This window comes from Antennarius striatus, chromosome 3 (assembly GCF_040054535.1).
Source record: "Antennarius striatus isolate MH-2024 chromosome 3, ASM4005453v1, whole genome shotgun sequence".
Taxonomy (NCBI): Eukaryota; Metazoa; Chordata; class Actinopteri; order Lophiiformes; family Antennariidae; genus Antennarius; species Antennarius striatus.
Genome location: NC_090778.1, coordinates 16,472,515 through 16,490,312, shown reverse-complemented (window position 1 = coordinate 16,490,312; position 17,798 = coordinate 16,472,515). Strand labels below are relative to the sequence as shown.

At 41.5% G+C, this 17,798-nt stretch overlaps 1 protein-coding gene across 2 annotated transcripts in view; it reads right to left on the bottom strand.

Annotated features, from left to right (window-relative positions):
- Nucleotides 1–2,835: 2,835 nt before the first annotated feature.
- The window catches only part of rasgrf2b (Ras protein-specific guanine nucleotide-releasing factor 2b), a 57,056-nt gene continuing 42,093 nt past the window's right edge, over nt 2,836–17,798 (bottom strand). Inside the window, exons 16-29 of one of the 2 annotated variants that reach the window (XM_068311837.1) lie at nt 17,256–17,348; nt 15,836–16,308; nt 9,728–9,853; nt 9,492–9,581; nt 8,929–9,035; nt 7,884–7,996; nt 7,656–7,716; nt 7,036–7,139; nt 6,261–6,345; nt 5,983–6,180; nt 5,485–5,564; nt 5,268–5,385; nt 5,114–5,182; nt 2,836–4,856 (exon numbers count right to left, since the gene is read on the bottom strand). In XM_068311837.1, coding sequence (XP_068167938.1) covers nt 4,764–4,856; nt 5,114–5,182; nt 5,268–5,385; nt 5,485–5,564; nt 5,983–6,180; nt 6,261–6,345; nt 7,036–7,139; nt 7,656–7,716; nt 7,884–7,996; nt 8,929–9,035; nt 9,492–9,581; nt 9,728–9,853; nt 15,836–16,308; nt 17,256–17,348 — 1,810 coding nt within the window. In that variant the 3' untranslated portion in view covers nt 2,836–4,763. The remainder of the gene's footprint in view (nt 4,857–5,113; nt 5,183–5,267; nt 5,386–5,484; nt 5,565–5,982; nt 6,181–6,260; nt 6,346–7,035; nt 7,140–7,655; nt 7,717–7,883; nt 7,997–8,928; nt 9,036–9,491; nt 9,582–9,727; nt 9,854–15,835; nt 16,309–17,255; nt 17,349–17,798) is intronic. The other variant, XM_068311838.1, reaches the window with a different exon arrangement.

Below are 17,798 nucleotides of genomic sequence, written 5' to 3'. Positions count from 1 at the left end.
ATCAGAAGAATGTTACCTCCTACACTGATCCAGGCACAGTAGACAAAAATTAATCAAATGGATACGTGTCAAAAATTGGTTTCAACTACAAAATGTTTTTTTTTATTTACATTTTTTAAAAGTAAATATGTAATATAAATGTATATAAATATGACAGGAAAATCACATTTCTCTCTGAACTGCACTGAAGCAGAAAGAGAAATTAGCAAAGTAAATCTGAAATAGTATAGACTAGTAGAGTATAGATAGAAGTACCACACTTAAATATGAACTTCTGTACTTTACCACAGCATCCACAAGTGTTTGTTTCAGCAACACTGCAGCTGGAGATTTAATACTAATTAAAAATATGTTATACATACACTTCATACTTTCTACATACTTTATACTTAAATCCATTTAACAGTAAGAAAAAAAAGCTTCCATAGTATATTGCAACAAATCTACAAGCAGGAATAACAAAGAAATGAATACTGTCTTACTCTTATAAGTAATGTACTTCTGAGGAGGAAAAACTGATGTTAACCAAACCAAAGTGTTACTATTGTAATTTTTATTCAATATGCAAATAATATTTCAGTCTTGAGCTTCAAAAAGAAATACCTCTGCTGGATGGAGTCAGTAATTGCTTTTACTGTCATTTACTGTAATTGTAATCAGTAATTCTTGCTAGTAGGATGATGGCACACTCCTCAATGGCTGCAAGAAGTATCTGGATGCTGGCAGGAGCTGGAATGCCCTGATCCAGAGTATTCCAAAGATGGTCAGTGGATGTCTAATGGGTTTCAGGTAAATAAATTATGTTTTCAGCGTGCGCATGCATCCTGGCAGTGTAGAGACGTTCAACATCTTGTAACATGAGGTAGTGGACGAATGGAAAAACAATGAGCCTCAAATTTATGAAAGATACAGTATGTTGAGAAAGTCTTTTACCTGAGAAATGGGAATGAAAACAGAAATATCGAGTTTATATTATTATTTCTATTGAGCTTACATGCTGATAGGCCAAACTAGTCCACTCCGATTGTGATTCAAGGTCACTTTATCTCTCCATGAGCGAGAATGTTCACAACCTGTTTCTTTTATCAGCACTTAAACTGAGAGCGTGTCTCACACCACTGACAACTTTCTGTATATCCTTGACAGTATTTTGCACAATAACTGAATAACCTTGCAAACATTTTCTCACCTAGTCTGGAACTAAATATCATTTTTCTCTTTCAGTTTTTTCACTGCAACATTTCCTGAACAAGCAGCTGTTAACATAGAAACTGAATCCATTGTTTTCTCACTTTGATTTTGAAAGTCTCCTAACGTCTATGATGAAGTTTATGAATTAGAAATCTGACCATAGTGACTTCTTCTGAGAAACTTGATTGCATGCTTACCTTTCAACAGCCATCCGGTTTACATTACTTTGACATGGTACACACAGAGGTGCACGCATATTTAAATATAGTGTAAGTGATCACAGGTTAAGTAAATCTAAGTAGTACAAAAGGAGGCAATGCTGACGCTACTACACGGTAGTAGCCTCAGCTATTTTTTATGGGATGGTCTGCTGGGGGAGCAGCATTACTGTGGCCGACAGGAAAAGACTGGACAGGCTGATTAGGAAGGCGGGTTCTGTCCTAGAATGCTCCCTGGACTTAGTGGAGGAGGTGGTGGAGAGGAGGATGACAGCCAAGCTGTCATCGATGATGAAGAACCACTCCCTCCCCCTGCAGGGCACACTAAGATCACTGGAGAGCTCCTTCAGCGATAGGTTGTTTCACCCAAGATTCGTGAAGGAACGCTATTGCAGGTCCTTCCTCCCCACGGCCTTCAGACTCTACAATCAGCAATCCTCCCAGCAGACCACTGGGCGAACACCACATTTAAAATCCGAATGACCGATGTAATCTGCAGTTCTGTAGTTTGTATGTATAGTTTGTAGTGTAAATATAAACTGTAAATTGTTGATAATATGCTATATGATAATATGTATCCCATATGTGAATATGTATATTTCATATGTTACATATGTTAATATGTATGTGTATTATTTATTTAAGTATTATTTATGTATGACACCACCCCCCCCACCCCCGCTATCACAATCGCACAAATTTCCCCACTGTGGGACAATAAAGGATTATTTTATCGTATTTTATGACCACAGGGTGGCAGGATAACCTCAGTCACATGGCGCCTTATTGTGGAGGCTTTGGTATCATTTTGAGCGCTGTCAAGATAGATGGTAGGTAAATGTGTCAGCATTTACAGCTCTTTACAGCTAGGGAATGGCTAATAAGAGCTGTAAGGAGAACTCAGTGTACCACTTTCTTGACTATACCCTAGTTTGTGACCTTACTGATGTGTCATATACAGATAAAACAGCTCGTGCTCTTGTCACTTTTCTATTATCAGGAAGAAATTCCTTCAGGGAATGGGAGAGGGAGTGAGGGATAGACATGTGGCACCTTCATACATGGGACATACTGAAATCACCTTGTCATCTGTGCCACTGTTTTTTGTCTTTTTTTACAATGAATCTACAAAGGCATGAACTTCAACACTCCAGATGAGACGCGCAGCTTTCTGTATGTAAAGATTTGTTCACTGTAACTGAAGAAATATAGGAATACATTTTCAGAGTCAAGTCTTAGACCTCAGCAGCATATCAAATGTTTGGAAAAGTAAATTGTGCTGCGCCTGAAATGTTGTCCATGTGCTGCTGACCTCATTGTCATAGCTACACGGTTTTACTGTTAGATTACACTCCAGTGTTGGAGGAGAAAGCAAAACTTATGATACTCAATAAAAATGAAATTACTACACTGTTCCAGTAACACATAAGGCAAGTTCAATTTATTTCCCCTGCACACACATGTGAAAAATGCAACAAACACACAAAGTTAATAATACAATACAAAACCTGCATGTGGAATAGACAGCCAGGAATACAGACGCAGTGCAAAGTACAAGTTTTTTCCAAAAGCAAAGCCTAAAAACATTTCCTTTATAATTTTCACCACTGCTACTGCATAACAACAGGCTGTTTTTCAGATGATATAGCCTAAAGATTATGCATGAGTTTGTGAGGTACACTACAAGATATGAGTAAATGAGTAATTCCCGACAGCTACAGAATATTGATACAGAAAAGCAGAGGAAGAAGGTACAGGAAGCCTCCAGTCCAACATGCACAACATGCAGCTGTTGTGTGCATGCAAGACAGCTATGTTTTATCATCCCAGCAATACAGGAAACTATTTCTGGTTATTTAAATGCTACATTTCTTTTACTTTTTTAAACATCAACATCCTTACAAGTGTAACATTATACCAATTTCTTACAGTACAAAAACCTGGAATGTAAAACTGGGGTTCAACATAAAAGAAAAATATACAAATAACAAAACAAATAATAAGAATAAGAACAAATTGCATGACACATTTCTTTACTAACCATATGAAATGTCTGGAGTCCCTATATACAAAATAAATAAATAGCATAGTAAATAAAGATCATACTATCACGCAAGCAAAGCTACATCTCCAATTGCAAAAACAGTCCCAGCCTACATCCAAGCGTTACACACTGGGACCTGACAACACAGGGTCTGATGTAAAACCAAAGAATTCAATCTGCACGCAAACGCCACAAAAGCTTTGGGTCAATAAGAGTTATAACAATATCTAAACACTAGAGGGCGAGATTTGCTAATGATTAGATACTGGAAACACACTAACATGCTACTGTTTAGTCTACAGATTTATTTTATGAGAAAAAATCGAGTGATACCACAGGTAGATTTCCAGAAGAAATCTTAATAAGATTTAATGATTTGTATACAAAACTTCATGTATTTCACTTGGCAATGGTGAGAAAAATTATCTATACTAGTGAAAGGCACTGATCATGTTTATAGAATTTTATCATTCATGTGGACATTTTTCGAATCATTCTCATTTGAAGTCTTTAGGCAGTCTTTTAAATAGTCAAAACTTAAATATTTGTTTTATCTATGGAAAATAAGCCATTTTGTCAAAATATATTAACATTTCCATTTAAATGATCTTCATGTGTTTCATTTCAGAGTCTGTCTACTTTAATTTGAAGGTTGAAAGTGTTTTTTGGAGTTCCCAGCCCACTGAGGAGCTACTAACGACTCGGAGAGTAACCCTGAATAAGACTGTCAGGGGACAGACAGAGCCATTTAAACATTGACATCTCAAGCTGAAATCATGCAAGGTTAACACAGCAACCCCTGTGATAGAAAACATTTTCAGGGCTCTTGCTCCAAAACGTGGCACAGAAATGCACAGGCAACAGAACACAGAAGACAGCACAAGCTCAAACATTCTCTGTCATGCTATCTGTATATGCTACATCTCTGTTGAGTCCACCGTACTGCGCTCATTCTCCGCTTGCTCTAAGTCTTTCCTGTACTCTCAGCTAGAGAGATACCAGGCTCATGACATTCTCAGATGAGGAATGATGAGCAGTCAATCCCTCAGAGCAGTTATGTAATGCAATCAAAACCTTCACCTCGTGTTTGCTGTTAAAACAATGAGTCAAACACCTCAACATCTGCCTCATGCTCCTTCAGGCTCTTGCAAAACTGTCATGCTATTTCATTCCTCCCTTTAGTCTCTATCTCTCTTATTTTCATTGGGCTCTGAAAACCCTTCTCTTGATTGATGAGATTACATGGGCATGTTGCCCTTTTGTGGGCATGTAGGTTTTGGTTTGGCAGGTTCTCACTGGCCACAAGTAACTCAGGCTGGAAGCCTGGGCTCGATCTTTAGCGAAAGATCATAGAGTGTGTCTTCGTCCATGGTCAGAGTCTTATCCAGAAGGTACTGGGTCACCTAGTCAGACAACACAAAAGGGGTAAGAGATGATTCTGCTTCCTGTTGTTATTTACCATCAAAGGGTAAGACCTGTGACAGTTTTAACAACTAGATGACTAACTTCTCACCATGGTTCACTGTTTGGTATAGTTAATACCTGAGAGGATTAAAACAATGCTCGGTGATTATTTAAAAGCTGCATGTCTTGTTTCAGAGCTTAAATCTCATCGATGAGAAGATCACTGGAACAAACATAGTGTTGGACAGAAAAGTACCTTGGCTTGATGTTCTATTCTGTATGGAGTCTGTTGGAACTGCCGGATCTCTCTGATGATGTGTGAAATCTGGAATTCGAGATGGTCTTTAAAGTACAATGTAAAGGAGGAGACAAATTGCATTATACTTTGTGCATGTGTTTCATGGGCCTACCATCCTCATTTTGGAGAAATTAACAAGACCGTCTTCAGTAAAATTGGGCGTCCCTTCTTCGATAAAAGCCAGGTCTGTTAGATACATTCCCAGGTACGGTACACACGGAGGGTTACAGCTGGAGAAAGGAAACGTGAAGAGTGAAACAAAAATGTGCAACAAAGAACTTTTTTTTTGTTTTTATATTTGATTTCATTTAATAACACTGAAGTCTTACTTCTTCAGCGTCTCCCTCAGATTTTTAAACCTCCCCTCAGAAGAAACGGTCTTCTGCAGTTTGTCCATCAAGGCTTTAGCCTGGAAAAAAATTAACATTTAACACATTTAAAGTCATTTAAAGACTCAAAAAAAAATTAAAAAGTCCAAAGTAAGCATGACAGACTAACTGACTACAGAGCCACTTTATCTTTTAAAGATCACTGTAATGAAACAGCTAAATCAAATTTGCTGCAACCACAAAAAGGCATCTTGGCCTGGTGGAGACAGACTGTCTGGTTATTGAATGGCTATAGCCATAATCAATTCAGTGGTGATCAAAAATATAATGAAAGTGCACACCATGCAGTATGGATGCCATTTCTGAGCTCTCTAATAATAGGAGGACACATATCTACAAACATGACTGGGGTAAATGAATTTATCCCTCCTGATTAGGTTGTTTCTATAAACTTTAAGAAGGTTTATAATATTTGATTTGATCAATTCCTGATTTGACCTGTTTGCTGACTTTGGCCCAGGTTTTCTTCAGACGGTAGATGGCACTGCGGTTGAGTGCAGACGTGATCTCCAGAACTCCGTTGTAGTTGTTCAGACAGCGGCAAATGTCGGCCACTGCCACCCACTTCTCTATGGAGCTGGCCCTGGAGCCCACATCAGTATGGGTCATAATCTGTGATGCCACCAGATTACTCATCTTCAAAACAAAACGAAGTAAGATTATAAAATGACAACTGATGGAAAGCAGAAGGTATGACAATTAAAAGGTGTGTTTACGTTATTGAAGTGTTGACTGGTCTTCATGATGTAGGGCGTTCTTTCCGTCTTATCAACCTTCATCCAGCCCTGCCCCAAGAATTCTCTTAGAGAGGACAAAAACACAGTGAGTCCATGCAAGATCACAAACACTAAAACAAAACAGAAAATAAAGTCTATGCTACTTTAATTCAATCCTGTAATTTACAGTTATTATCACCTCCAGTCAGAAAGGATCGAATGTATTGACAAAAATAAGCAGTCTTGAGAAGGTTCTGAACTCGATGTATATAACACCATGATCACTGAAAATCTACATTCTAGCCCAAATATAAATGTTTGAGAAAATGCTAAATATATTTGCTTAGAATTTGAATTATTATTAAAATTAACAAAAGATATACAGTGTATGTAATTCTTCAAAGTTTCAACGTGTCTTTAATATTGAAAATCAAAGAATTTGATTTTTTTTTTAGAATAGTTGATACAATAAAAACAGATGAGATACAAATAACCATGAGGATTTAAAATCCTTTCACTCAGCTATATATGTGGATAAATAGAAACATGGATAACTGCTGGCATGGCAGATGTTTTTAGGTCAATGTAAACTCTGAATCAAGTAAAGCTCTAGAAAGTTCAAATGTCATCACTCGCCCCAGGGGTCCATCTCAAACAACACTTTCCTGCAGAGCTGCTGCTGGAAACTGTCATCAACTGCTCTCATAATAGTCCCAATAAATGTAATGAGGTTGTGTTTGATCATAGTGAAGGTATTGTAATATTAATCACTGACTCGTAGGGGATGCTCCTGAAGACGATGTGATCCAGCAGAGTGACCTGCTCAGCCAACTCAATGGCAGACAGAGACTCAAAGCACTCTGCTTTCGGACAGTCCGCCTGATGGACAAACATCAAAAAAACTATCTGCAACATTGAACCAATACAAATAACTAGCAGATATATAAATCTAATGAAGATGTATGAATATATTTTGCGTGTCAAGCAGGGAAGGCTGCATTTAGGTAGTATGAATGGAAGACAGAGCAGTGTCACATGTTACCAGAGAAACTTGAGAGTAACTATTAATCCAAGACGAGGCTGAATACTCATGAATCCTGATTATTTTCATCTCTGGGAACTGATGTATTAATGTATAAGTACTTCAGCGGCATGAGCTTCATAAAACTCGTCATTCCACAGAGAACCTCATAAACATTCAAACTAAAATTAAATGCTGAGTTGCTCAGCCACTGCAATAACAAGAGATGTGTGTTATGCAGCAAAAAGTTTCTGTACCCTGCAGTAAATTGCTGCTTAACTTACGCAACTGAATAAAAACAAGTTCACAATAAAATCATTATCAGATGTTTGCAATGACTCTCTAAAAAAGAGGATTTTATGTGGTTTTCTCACCATCTGCAAGATGTCCTCTATTCTCAGCTGGGCATCATCTGGCTCATCTTGAGAAAGAGCACTGGAACAAAATGGAACAATTACAACAGAAAATACTTTAATATGGTTTAAAAAAAGACAGCAAGAGATAATAAACAGGAAAGATGTTAAAGAAAACAACATAAAAAGAAGAAAATTGTAGGTTATATTGTGACCATCGTTCTCAGTAGAGTGGAGAGACTGTATCACCTAAGTATGTTGGCAGTAGCTTTTCTCTCCTGAGGAAGAAGATCTGGATCTCTGAGCACCTCCTCCAGAAGACAGATCACCGACATCTTCAGCTCACTGTTCATCTCAAAATCCTGAACACCAAGAAACTACGATCAACGTCTCGACTTGCAGGGACAGATGGAACGTGGTGAACAAAAATCTCTAACTTTGTTTTAGACAATCATATATGTCCCATCAATCCATCTGTCCATCCATGCATCCATCCTTCCATGCATCCATCGATCCACCCACCCACCCACCCACCCATCCATCTATCCATCCATCAAACCATCCATCCAGGAAATTCTGCATTGGTGGAGATGTGGCTCATCTCCGTGCTACCGTAATTATTAACATATGGTGAGAGAATAAGAATAGATTTTGTTAATATCTTACTTTACTGATGATCATCAGGATATTTCAAACATGCCATTTAATTATAGCTCCATATTTCAAGCATCCCAAAGGTTCTCATTTTGAAGTATATATGTAGTTACTGCCATAATTGTATCAGCACAACTGTATGTCTGCTAGTTAAGCAAATTAAATATCAGAGAAATTCAGAAATGGTATAAAAAACCAATACCGCAAATCTCTTCCAGAATTTATTGATTTATTTATTATTCCTGAATCAATTTAATTCTTCAGAAAAGGTCAGTTTTAACAAGCTCTTTGTTCTTTGGTCTCCTGAAGGAACATGTGAGTAGGTGTCTGTGTGTGTGTTTGTATTAATAAGCTAACTAAAGCTGGCCTGTCATCACAACATTTTGCATTGCTAAAGAAAAATACATAAAGCAGTTGAACCTCTGAGATTGGAGTCAAGCAATTACTGTGAAGCCCAGTTTATTGAAGGAAGCGCTGGGTGTTGAGAAGAAGATGGACTGCATGGGTTTGAACTGGTCGTCTATTTATGTGCATTTGTCTCCACAAGCTCAGCGGAGAGCAGTGTTGCATACAGCCTTAACGAGACTCCACCACACCAACAGACAGACAGACAAACAGACAGTGGTGGGTGGAGGCAGACCTGAGAGTGTTTGGAGACCCAGTGACGCAGCACATTGAGGACTCTGTTAGTTGCAGCTCTGCGGATGATGAAATCTTTATCACAAGTTCTCTCAGAGTTTGTGAACACTAGAGGAAACAATAAAGCAAGAACAGAGAAGACGATTTGGATTTGAATTGAGAACCAGAGATTCACTGTATTTAGCAACAAAAGAACAGCCAGTCAGAGTCTACAGTCAAGAGACGAGAGTCAGCAGTGCACAAAGTAGTTAGCATGTTAGTCAGCGTGGGAATTTTGGCTACAGTTGGTACATTTAAGGGGCTCTTCCATACATATCAGGGGCTCTTCCAGATTGTTTGGCTTGAGTTAATGTGACTCATGATGTCGTATGCCATAATGCCAATGCTACACATTTTCATCTCCACAAAGATCACACGATTCGTCTCCAATAAGGAGAACTGCACAAAGATCATAAGGCAGTGGGCTAAAGTACTTTAAGAAAAAAATTCAGCAGAAAAAATTTGATGCATTTGTCACCAAACACACTTGAGTAAAAAAATAGGACTGCAGGTGGGTGTCTGTACCTGATGGTGAACCATGTCCTGCTGCTGCTGTTGCAATAGCAAAGGCTGAAGCAGGAGACACGGAGCATCGTGAGTTTTCCCCAGACTGAACTGCAGACACAGAAACACACAAAAATGTAATCATGTAGAAGAGGGGTAACAAATGGAGGAAAAGCATTTCCCATTGCCTGGGCCTCCTGCGATGGAATGATGGCCCATTTTATGACTCATAAAAACACAAACACACAATTTTCTACCTCCAGGCTGTCGGAAGCGGAGGTGTCGAGGCGTGGAAGGGGAGCGACATGGAGACACGTCTCCTGCTTCACTGCTCTGAGGAGACTCAGGGATGATTTTGTCCAGTGACACTGACTCCAGAACAGCTAGAAAGAAGGAGGAGGGACAAAGAACATCAATGATGATGATTAGGAGGGGATGAGGAGGAAGACAGGGAGGAGAAGGAGGGTGGTAGTGGTAGGTTATGGTCATGATGGGGGGCCGTTACTGTTGCTGCTCTCCTGGAGAAGAGGACTTTATTATATTCCTGTCCACAGGCACACCGTTATCACTCAGAAGAACTACTTGATCACATTGTAGTATTTGTTCCTGGCATGTCTAATGTATATGGAAGCTTGTGTGCAAATAAATAAGTCGGTAAACCTGAAAACTTGGGGAGAAGTCTGTCCTGAGTGATTCCATGGAGGGCAACATGGTGATGTGCTCAGCAGACTTCACCACCCTTTGTAGAACCTTACTGCTGAGGGCAGTGCAGTTACCATGACAAGTGGTGATGCAACCAGTCAGGATGCTCTCTATCGTGCACCAGTAGAAGCAGCAGACTATCCTTGTGAGAAGACAGACGGATATAAATCTTGATTTTGTAATGACGTCTCTGATCTTGACGCACTGATTTGGATCCTGAGGAACTTCAAGCTGATGACCTTCTCCATTGTAGTCCTGTTGATGGAGGGTTATAGTTCTCCATTTCTCTTTCTGTAATCCATGACGAATTTGTTACATCCCACGAAGCAGTGATGTATTATAATTGTCAGTGTTCGTCCGTCTGTACGTCCGTCAGTTAATCCACCAAATATCTTCACAACCGTTGCGGATAGAAAGATTAAACAAAAAGCACATTGCTTGGGCGGCAAAGGGGATGGAAATGAGATGATGACCTTGACCTTAGAAAACTAGGTCAAGGTCAAATTTAAATTTTTGTTGCCCATCACGGATTTTTGGAAGGCAGTCACATGATACCGTATGTGCATTCTATTGGCTGACGGCATCCGGAAGTGTGCTACATTCTGTGAGTCTCGGACTTCCATGACACATAAAAGTGCTTTAAACAGTCTATCAGAGTGTTGGAAAAGATAATACAGATATAAGATGGTTTAATATCAGTATGGGGAGTGTCATAAACGTTTAAATTACTGTAAATAATAAGATAAATAGTTTGTCCCTCTATCACGGAATTCGTTAATCGTGTGTGGTTCCTGAAACGCATTAACTGTATACCTTTTTAGGTACATATCTCTGAAACCAGATGAGATATAAACATAAAACAAAAAGCAACATTTTCAGGAACCCGGAGGCACAAAGGTGTGTAGGTCAGGGTAAAATGTTGAACTCAGGGTTGTTGCGGGATGTTGCAGTCTCTGACTGCCTTGTTAGGTTTTGTCAGTGTTGGGCGGTCAAGGCCAGCAAGGCCTTCTGTGCTGGTCTAACATAACCAGAAATCATGCTAATATTTATGATAAAAGTTAATTATATTTTAATGCATTTTCCTTAAATAAATATATTCAAATATATGTATAAATATATAATTATACATTTGGATATAATATGACATAGGCCAACAGTGGATCAATGTTCTATTTTAGGATATAGGGGTTTTATCCAATCAGAATTCAGCTAGCTTGTGTTGCCAGGTTGAATGAAATCTGCCCAGGACCTTCAGAATCTAGAATGCAGGTCTCCCTGCACTGTGAGTGAACGGGAACATATAGTTAATAGACAGATGCGATAGCCAATCAGATCATGAGTTGGCGACACTAAGGCCTTCTAGTTGGCTTCACCTTCACCCGACATGTACGTGTCCTGTGATTGGATACTCACTCTGAGAAGGAGATGCACATTTGAAGAGAAGCTCTAGTGCAGTGGCTCTTAACTTGGGTTTGATCGAACCCTAGGGGTTCAGTGAGTCGGTCTCAGTGATTCATGTATGTTTTGCCGTACATACATGAATCACTGTGTACGTCTGACACATCGTATCAATTTGTGATAACACGCCCCCCTTTGCCATCACTGGCTGCAGGTGATCACGCTACATCGATTAGCCTACCTGTGCTACATGGGATTTTACACACTCAGTAGTCGATTTATGCCTGTCATGATGGTACGTTATCTGATTGTTTTCTAAATATTTTAATTCATAGTAACCATGTTGAGCACAAAAAAAAAGTGGTCCGACGAATATGTGCAACATGAATTTACATGTACTGTATAACGGAACGTGATGGGAGTCAGTGTTCTGCATGATTTGCAATGTCAAGTTGAGCAACTCTAGTCTGCACTGGCAAAAATAAAGGAACACTTCCTTAAGCTGCATGGAAAACAAAAGAAACAGACTTTGCTGTGAAAATGACATCAGAGTAGCACTTGCCAAGGTGAAGCCACACATATCTGAACTGGTCTCTCAATAACAACAGCAGAAGTCACAGATTTGCAGGTAGGTCATTTCATGTGAGTTCATGCACCGTCTTGGTTTTGTTCTTTGAAAAAGGTGACATTAATGCACAATTTATTAAATACACCAGTAAAAGTGGTAGTGTTGGTAAGTTGGTAAGTGAGCATATGAAACCAGCAGGGTTCGGTACCTCCAACAAGGTTAAGAACCACTGCTGTAGTGAGACGAGGGTCTGATCCCTGAAGGAGCTAACCTGTTCTAGCTACCCTGTTCTAACTAACCTTTACTAGCTAACCTGAAATAGCTAACCTGTTCCAGCTAACTTGTTCTAGCTAACCACCGTGCAGTAGGTTCAAGACAGCATCGTCAACCCCAACCTAGGCCTGATAGGCGAACAGGAGAGGGTCCATTGCACCCTGCACCTGTGGACACATGAGCTCCAGAACCAGTCGCTCTAGGGTCTTCATTACATGGGAGGTAAGAGCGACTGGTCGATGGTCGTTGAGCTCAGTAGGGCATCCTTTCTTGGGGACAGGGATGATGCAGGAGGTCTTCCACAGTGACGGGACCCTCCCCAGCCGCAGACTGAAGTTGAACAATCGCTGCAGGGGGTCCCCCAGTTCCGAAGCACAGGCTCTGAGGAGTCTTGGGGAGACCTTATCTGGTCCAGCCGCCTTACAGGGACGGAGCCTCCTCAGCGTTGTTGTCACCAGGTCTGCAGTGATGACGGTCACGGTCGTGGTGGGAGCAGGAGGTTGTGGCGAGGTTGAAAGTCCAGTGGTTGAGGTGCGGCCCTTGAGCTTCGCAGGTCTTGGAGTGGGCTCGGGAGAAGTGGCAGGGGTGGAAGGAGAGGACGCACAGGAGGAGGGAGCATCAGTGGAGCGGTCAGCAGGGCCGGGAGAGGCCTGGGACAAGGAGCTGGGAGTGGTGGGGGAGCTGAACCGATTGAAAAAGCTGTTTAGTTCATTCGCTCGTTCAATATTCCCCTCCACAGTGCTGCGCCCTTTCCTGTGTCCGGTGATGGTTCTCATCCCATTCCAGACCTCCCGCACCTGGTTGCACCCCAGCTGCTTCTCCAGCTTCCTCCCGTACGCCTCCTTGGCCTCCCTCAGGCAGAGTCTCACTTCCTGCTGGGCCTTCCTCATCTCCTCCTCATTCTTGCTCCTGAATGCCTGCTCCTTCCTGTTCAGAACACCCTTGACTTCCTTGGTTACCCATGGTTTCTTGTTGGGGTAACACCTGACTGTCCTGACAGGGGCCACGGTGTCCACACAGAAGTTTATGTATCTGTAAAACACTGAGCTGCCCCTCAATGTCCTCCCCATGTGAGCCCACGATGACATCCCAGTTGGTGGTGTGGAAGCAGTCCCTCAGCATCTCCTCCACTTCCGGGGACCACCTCCTGACCTGCCGTGTTGTTGCTGGCAGCCGTTTCACCAGCGGAATATAGGTGGGCTGAAGGTACACTAGGTTGTGGTCTGATTTACCTAGTGGAGGGATGGGGGTGGCGGTAATGGTTCTCATCCCATTCCAGACCTCTCGCACCTGGGGGGGGGGGTCGGCGTTAGAGTCTGGCACGTCGCCAGTTGGCCACGTCTCTGAGAACACAAACAAGCTGATCTCCTTGTACAGCTGTTCAGTCCTGCACAGCACCGTCAGTTCCTCCAACTTGTTCAGTAGCGCATTCACGTTCGGAGGGGACGGAGGGCTTGACTCGCGGCTCTAGCCGTTAGTCTCGCCCTGTCAACTTGACCCGCTCAGCAGCCGCGATATCTCCGTCGGAGCTTGGCGGGAATGAGATCGCGTGTTGCTGGGTCTCCTTTGCCCCTCAGAGACATCAACTCCAACCTGGAGTGCACTAGCATAGTGATATACATTATCTAAATTTATGTTAGAATAATATACACAGAAACATTGAAAAAAAATGCAAAATTAAGCACAACAAACTCGCTCTGAGCAGAGGAAACTGCCAGCCTGCTCGCGCATGCGCAGAGGAAGTACAATAGCCTGTTTTATACATGATAGAGGCACATCTACATCTAGTATTGTGTTTGTGCATGTTTGTATTTCGTTTCTCCAGCTGTGGTGCCATAAACGATGGCCATTTCAGTCGGTTTTGTTTTGTGACGTAGATGTGTGGACGTCTATAAAAGGTGTGGCCGCGAGTTTCTTCTGTGCCAGTGACAATAAAAGGAGTGGGGCTCACGCTGGTTTTTGTCCCGTTCAACAGAAGTTATAATCGTCCTGAACACTACATTAGTGGCAGCGGTGGTAGCCTCTCACGGTATTATGGGATGTATTCATGCATGATTGACTATGGAGAACATCACTGAAGGCCGAGGTGTGAAATGCAAGGCCCGCCACTGGGTTTTGTTGATGTTCAGAATGAGGTTACTGTCCTGTCACCAAGACTTTGACCTCAACTCTGTAGGTCACCTCATCATCTCAACACAGCCATGTTTCATAAAGTTCAGGATTCAATGAAAGGTGGGTAGCAGGTCTCCTGAGCCTTTAGTGCGCCCATAGCAGAAATAGTTCAGATCATCTGGGAGACAGTCAGACATTCCCTCAGCACTGCTGGACTTCCTTTTCCAGCCTGTGATGGTTTTTCGTCCCAATCACGTTGCTGAAGTCAGAGCCCTGGTAGGAGGACTCAGCTTTGTCCCTGAATTGTGTCTAAGCACTACTAATAGACAGTCATGAATGAATTCCTGTGCTTTAAGTAAAGGAAGGGCTTCTGATTTTGGTAAATCCGTACAGTGATCCTTGATACTGATATAGCCAATGACTGCATCTGTGTTTGTGTTTATGTTCTTGTCCTGAAACACTATATTATATTCACTTCATAGATTTCTACTGGGATTGCCATCTATTTCTTTATGTACAAACACATTTAAGCTTGGCTGTTCACATCAATAGTCTCCATGAAAGAGCCAATAATTCAAATCCTGTGCTATTAGTAAAGCTCAACCTGAATTTTTCTTCAGCAACGCCATTTACAAACTGGAAAATGAAAAGACAAAACCATCTGAAGTTACACGCTTGCTATCGCTCACCCTAGAACTGTAAAAGTGTTAAAACCATTTTTCAAACAGATATTTCCTTGTTTTGTGTTTTCATAATGGTTGTGGGGGGAGCGCTGCAAAAAGCATTGATTCCAAATCTTCCAGTGTTATAAGTGTTATGATGGGATTCATTTTCGCACTCATCAAGCCCTTTGGTGAGCTCTAGTTTCCACATTAAGTATTTCTTAAAATATTTTCACACTTATTTGTGTGAGAATTTCCTTTATTTAGTACCTGTCTGCAGTTGACCTTAAGTACAGTAACTTACAACACAGTACCTGATTATCTTGGCCCCTTTTGTGAATACTGATGCAATGACTTTTGTGTCTGTTTTTGTACTGTTTAGTGCATTACCTTGAAGATTAATATTTTTTTTTAAAGGTTCATTCAAGAAATTTCTTTTTGGTTTCTTTCATTTATAAAACAAGCAGGTTCAAAACAAAATATGTTCAGAGTGTCACACCATCAATTTGTCTGGATGAAGCAACATCAGTTCAACAAATAGCTACGCTTAGAATGTGTGTGTGTGTGTGTGTGTGTGTGTGTGTGTGTGTGTGTGTGTGTGTGTGTGTGTGTGTGTGTGTGTGTGTGTGTGTGTGTGTGTGTGTGTGTACCTCTGCGAATGCTCCGTCTCATTTTGCCACAAAAGGGGTCGTTCTTGGGCATATCTTCCCCATCTGCACTGGAGCAGGGACTCTGGTCCGGGGACGTAGGGGTGACAGGAACTTGGTCCTGCAGTGACTTGCCGTTAGGTGTAGGAGAGGTGGAAGAAGGAGGGGGAGGAGAGGTGGCGGAAGAAGTTGGGGTTTGGGGAGTGTGGGCAGATGTGGGGCTGCTGGTCGTAGATAGGGGACTGTTACAGTTGATGCCAGAGTTCGACAAAGGACTGGTTAAGTCAAGGCCTCCCGCCCTGGCGGTGATTGGGGAGTGGAGGGAAAGCTTGCGTGTTCGGACTGGGGAGGAGGTGCGGGACGGGATGGACAAAGGAGGTGGAGAGGAGAACTTGCGGCAGAGACGAGGGGATTTGTCATTTATGTGTTCGCCACTTCTGTTGTTCTGATTAGTGGCAAAGAACAGCTCCAAGGACCTGGGAGAGCAAAAGGGCTATTGTGAGAACAATAAACTAAGTGCTTTCATCAGCACATACAGTACTGATAAAATAATTACAGACCTACATTTCAGTATATATGCACATGAACACTGTTCAAGCTGAAAGTAACCGACCGATTTCAGTGTCTGAGTGTGTCCGTAAAACTAGGGCAACATAGTCAGTAAACCGTATTCACTTCGTAGATTATAGAAGCACAAGTTTTTTTAATGGCAGACATTTAAATGCTTCATTTACTGGACAATGAAAGTGAAGAAATTTAATCTGGTAGAATGTTGGTTATGAATTTCATGTGGCATTAAGATATTCAGAGTCAATTATGCACAGCAACATAAAGAGAGAAGAAATCATGTATAGATAAGCAGAGCTATCATTTATTTACTCAATCCAGTTCTCCAAATGGAAATGGAAAGCAAAGTGCATCCTAGGTCGAAGGGAGGAAAGACATGATAATCTGAGTGTTGAAGGACTTTAAAGCAAGTAGTGGTAAAAGCAGAAACAGGAAGTGGACGGTGCTTAAAAGGAGGATATAAAACAGCCAGATGGGGAATGAATTAAAGGGATCGATATGGATCTGGAGAGAAGAGCACAGCCTTGAGGAAGTGATGTTCAGGGAGCAAACATGCCACAGACTGCTAAATGCATAAAGAAGGGCATATATAGATATCTGTGTATTAGCATTTCAAACTGATGCGAGTTATTTATTCATAAAAAAGGGATCATTAGCAGGGAGATTAAAATGTGAAAATCGGAAACCATGCATCAATTTGAGAGAGAGAGAGAGAGAGAGAGAGAGAGAGAGAGAGAGAGAGAGAGAGAGAGAGAGAGAGAGAGAGAGAGAGAGAGAGAGAGAGAGAGAGAGAGAGAGAGAGAGAGAGAGAGAGAGAGAGAGAGAGAGAGAGAGAGAGAGAGAGAGAGATTGTTACTTGGACTGATCCATGGCTAACTTCTTGATCTTCAGACTGTAGTCAGGACAGATGGATGACATGGACAGACGGTCAAATGAGTAGTAGTGTGCCCTGTAGGTGGAGGGGGCAAGAAGAGGCAGGGTGGTGGACGACACAAAACAATGATTAGATGGACGGGAGCGGCGGCTGGAGTGAGACATGAAAAAAACAACCAGGAGATGAACAGAGATAGAACATGGTTGGAGGGGAGATGATGGAGAGCTGATAAATGAATCTGTCAGTAGAGGAAAGGTGCATCTGAGGAGGAGGGGAAGCAGCGTGGGCGAGAGAACAGCAGCATATGTTCAGTCTGCCAGATATTGACACATGACCACATGGGAGATAAATCCAGCACAGAGAGCCATGGTTTTAAATGGGCAAACAGTAAATGTGGCTGGGGGTACCTCTTAGAGCTATTAAATCTACCACTTGTAAGTGTGGAAATGATAGTACTTCAACATATAACATTATAAAAGAGCTACAAAATATACATTAACAGGAGTCCAGAGCGATGCCTGTGGC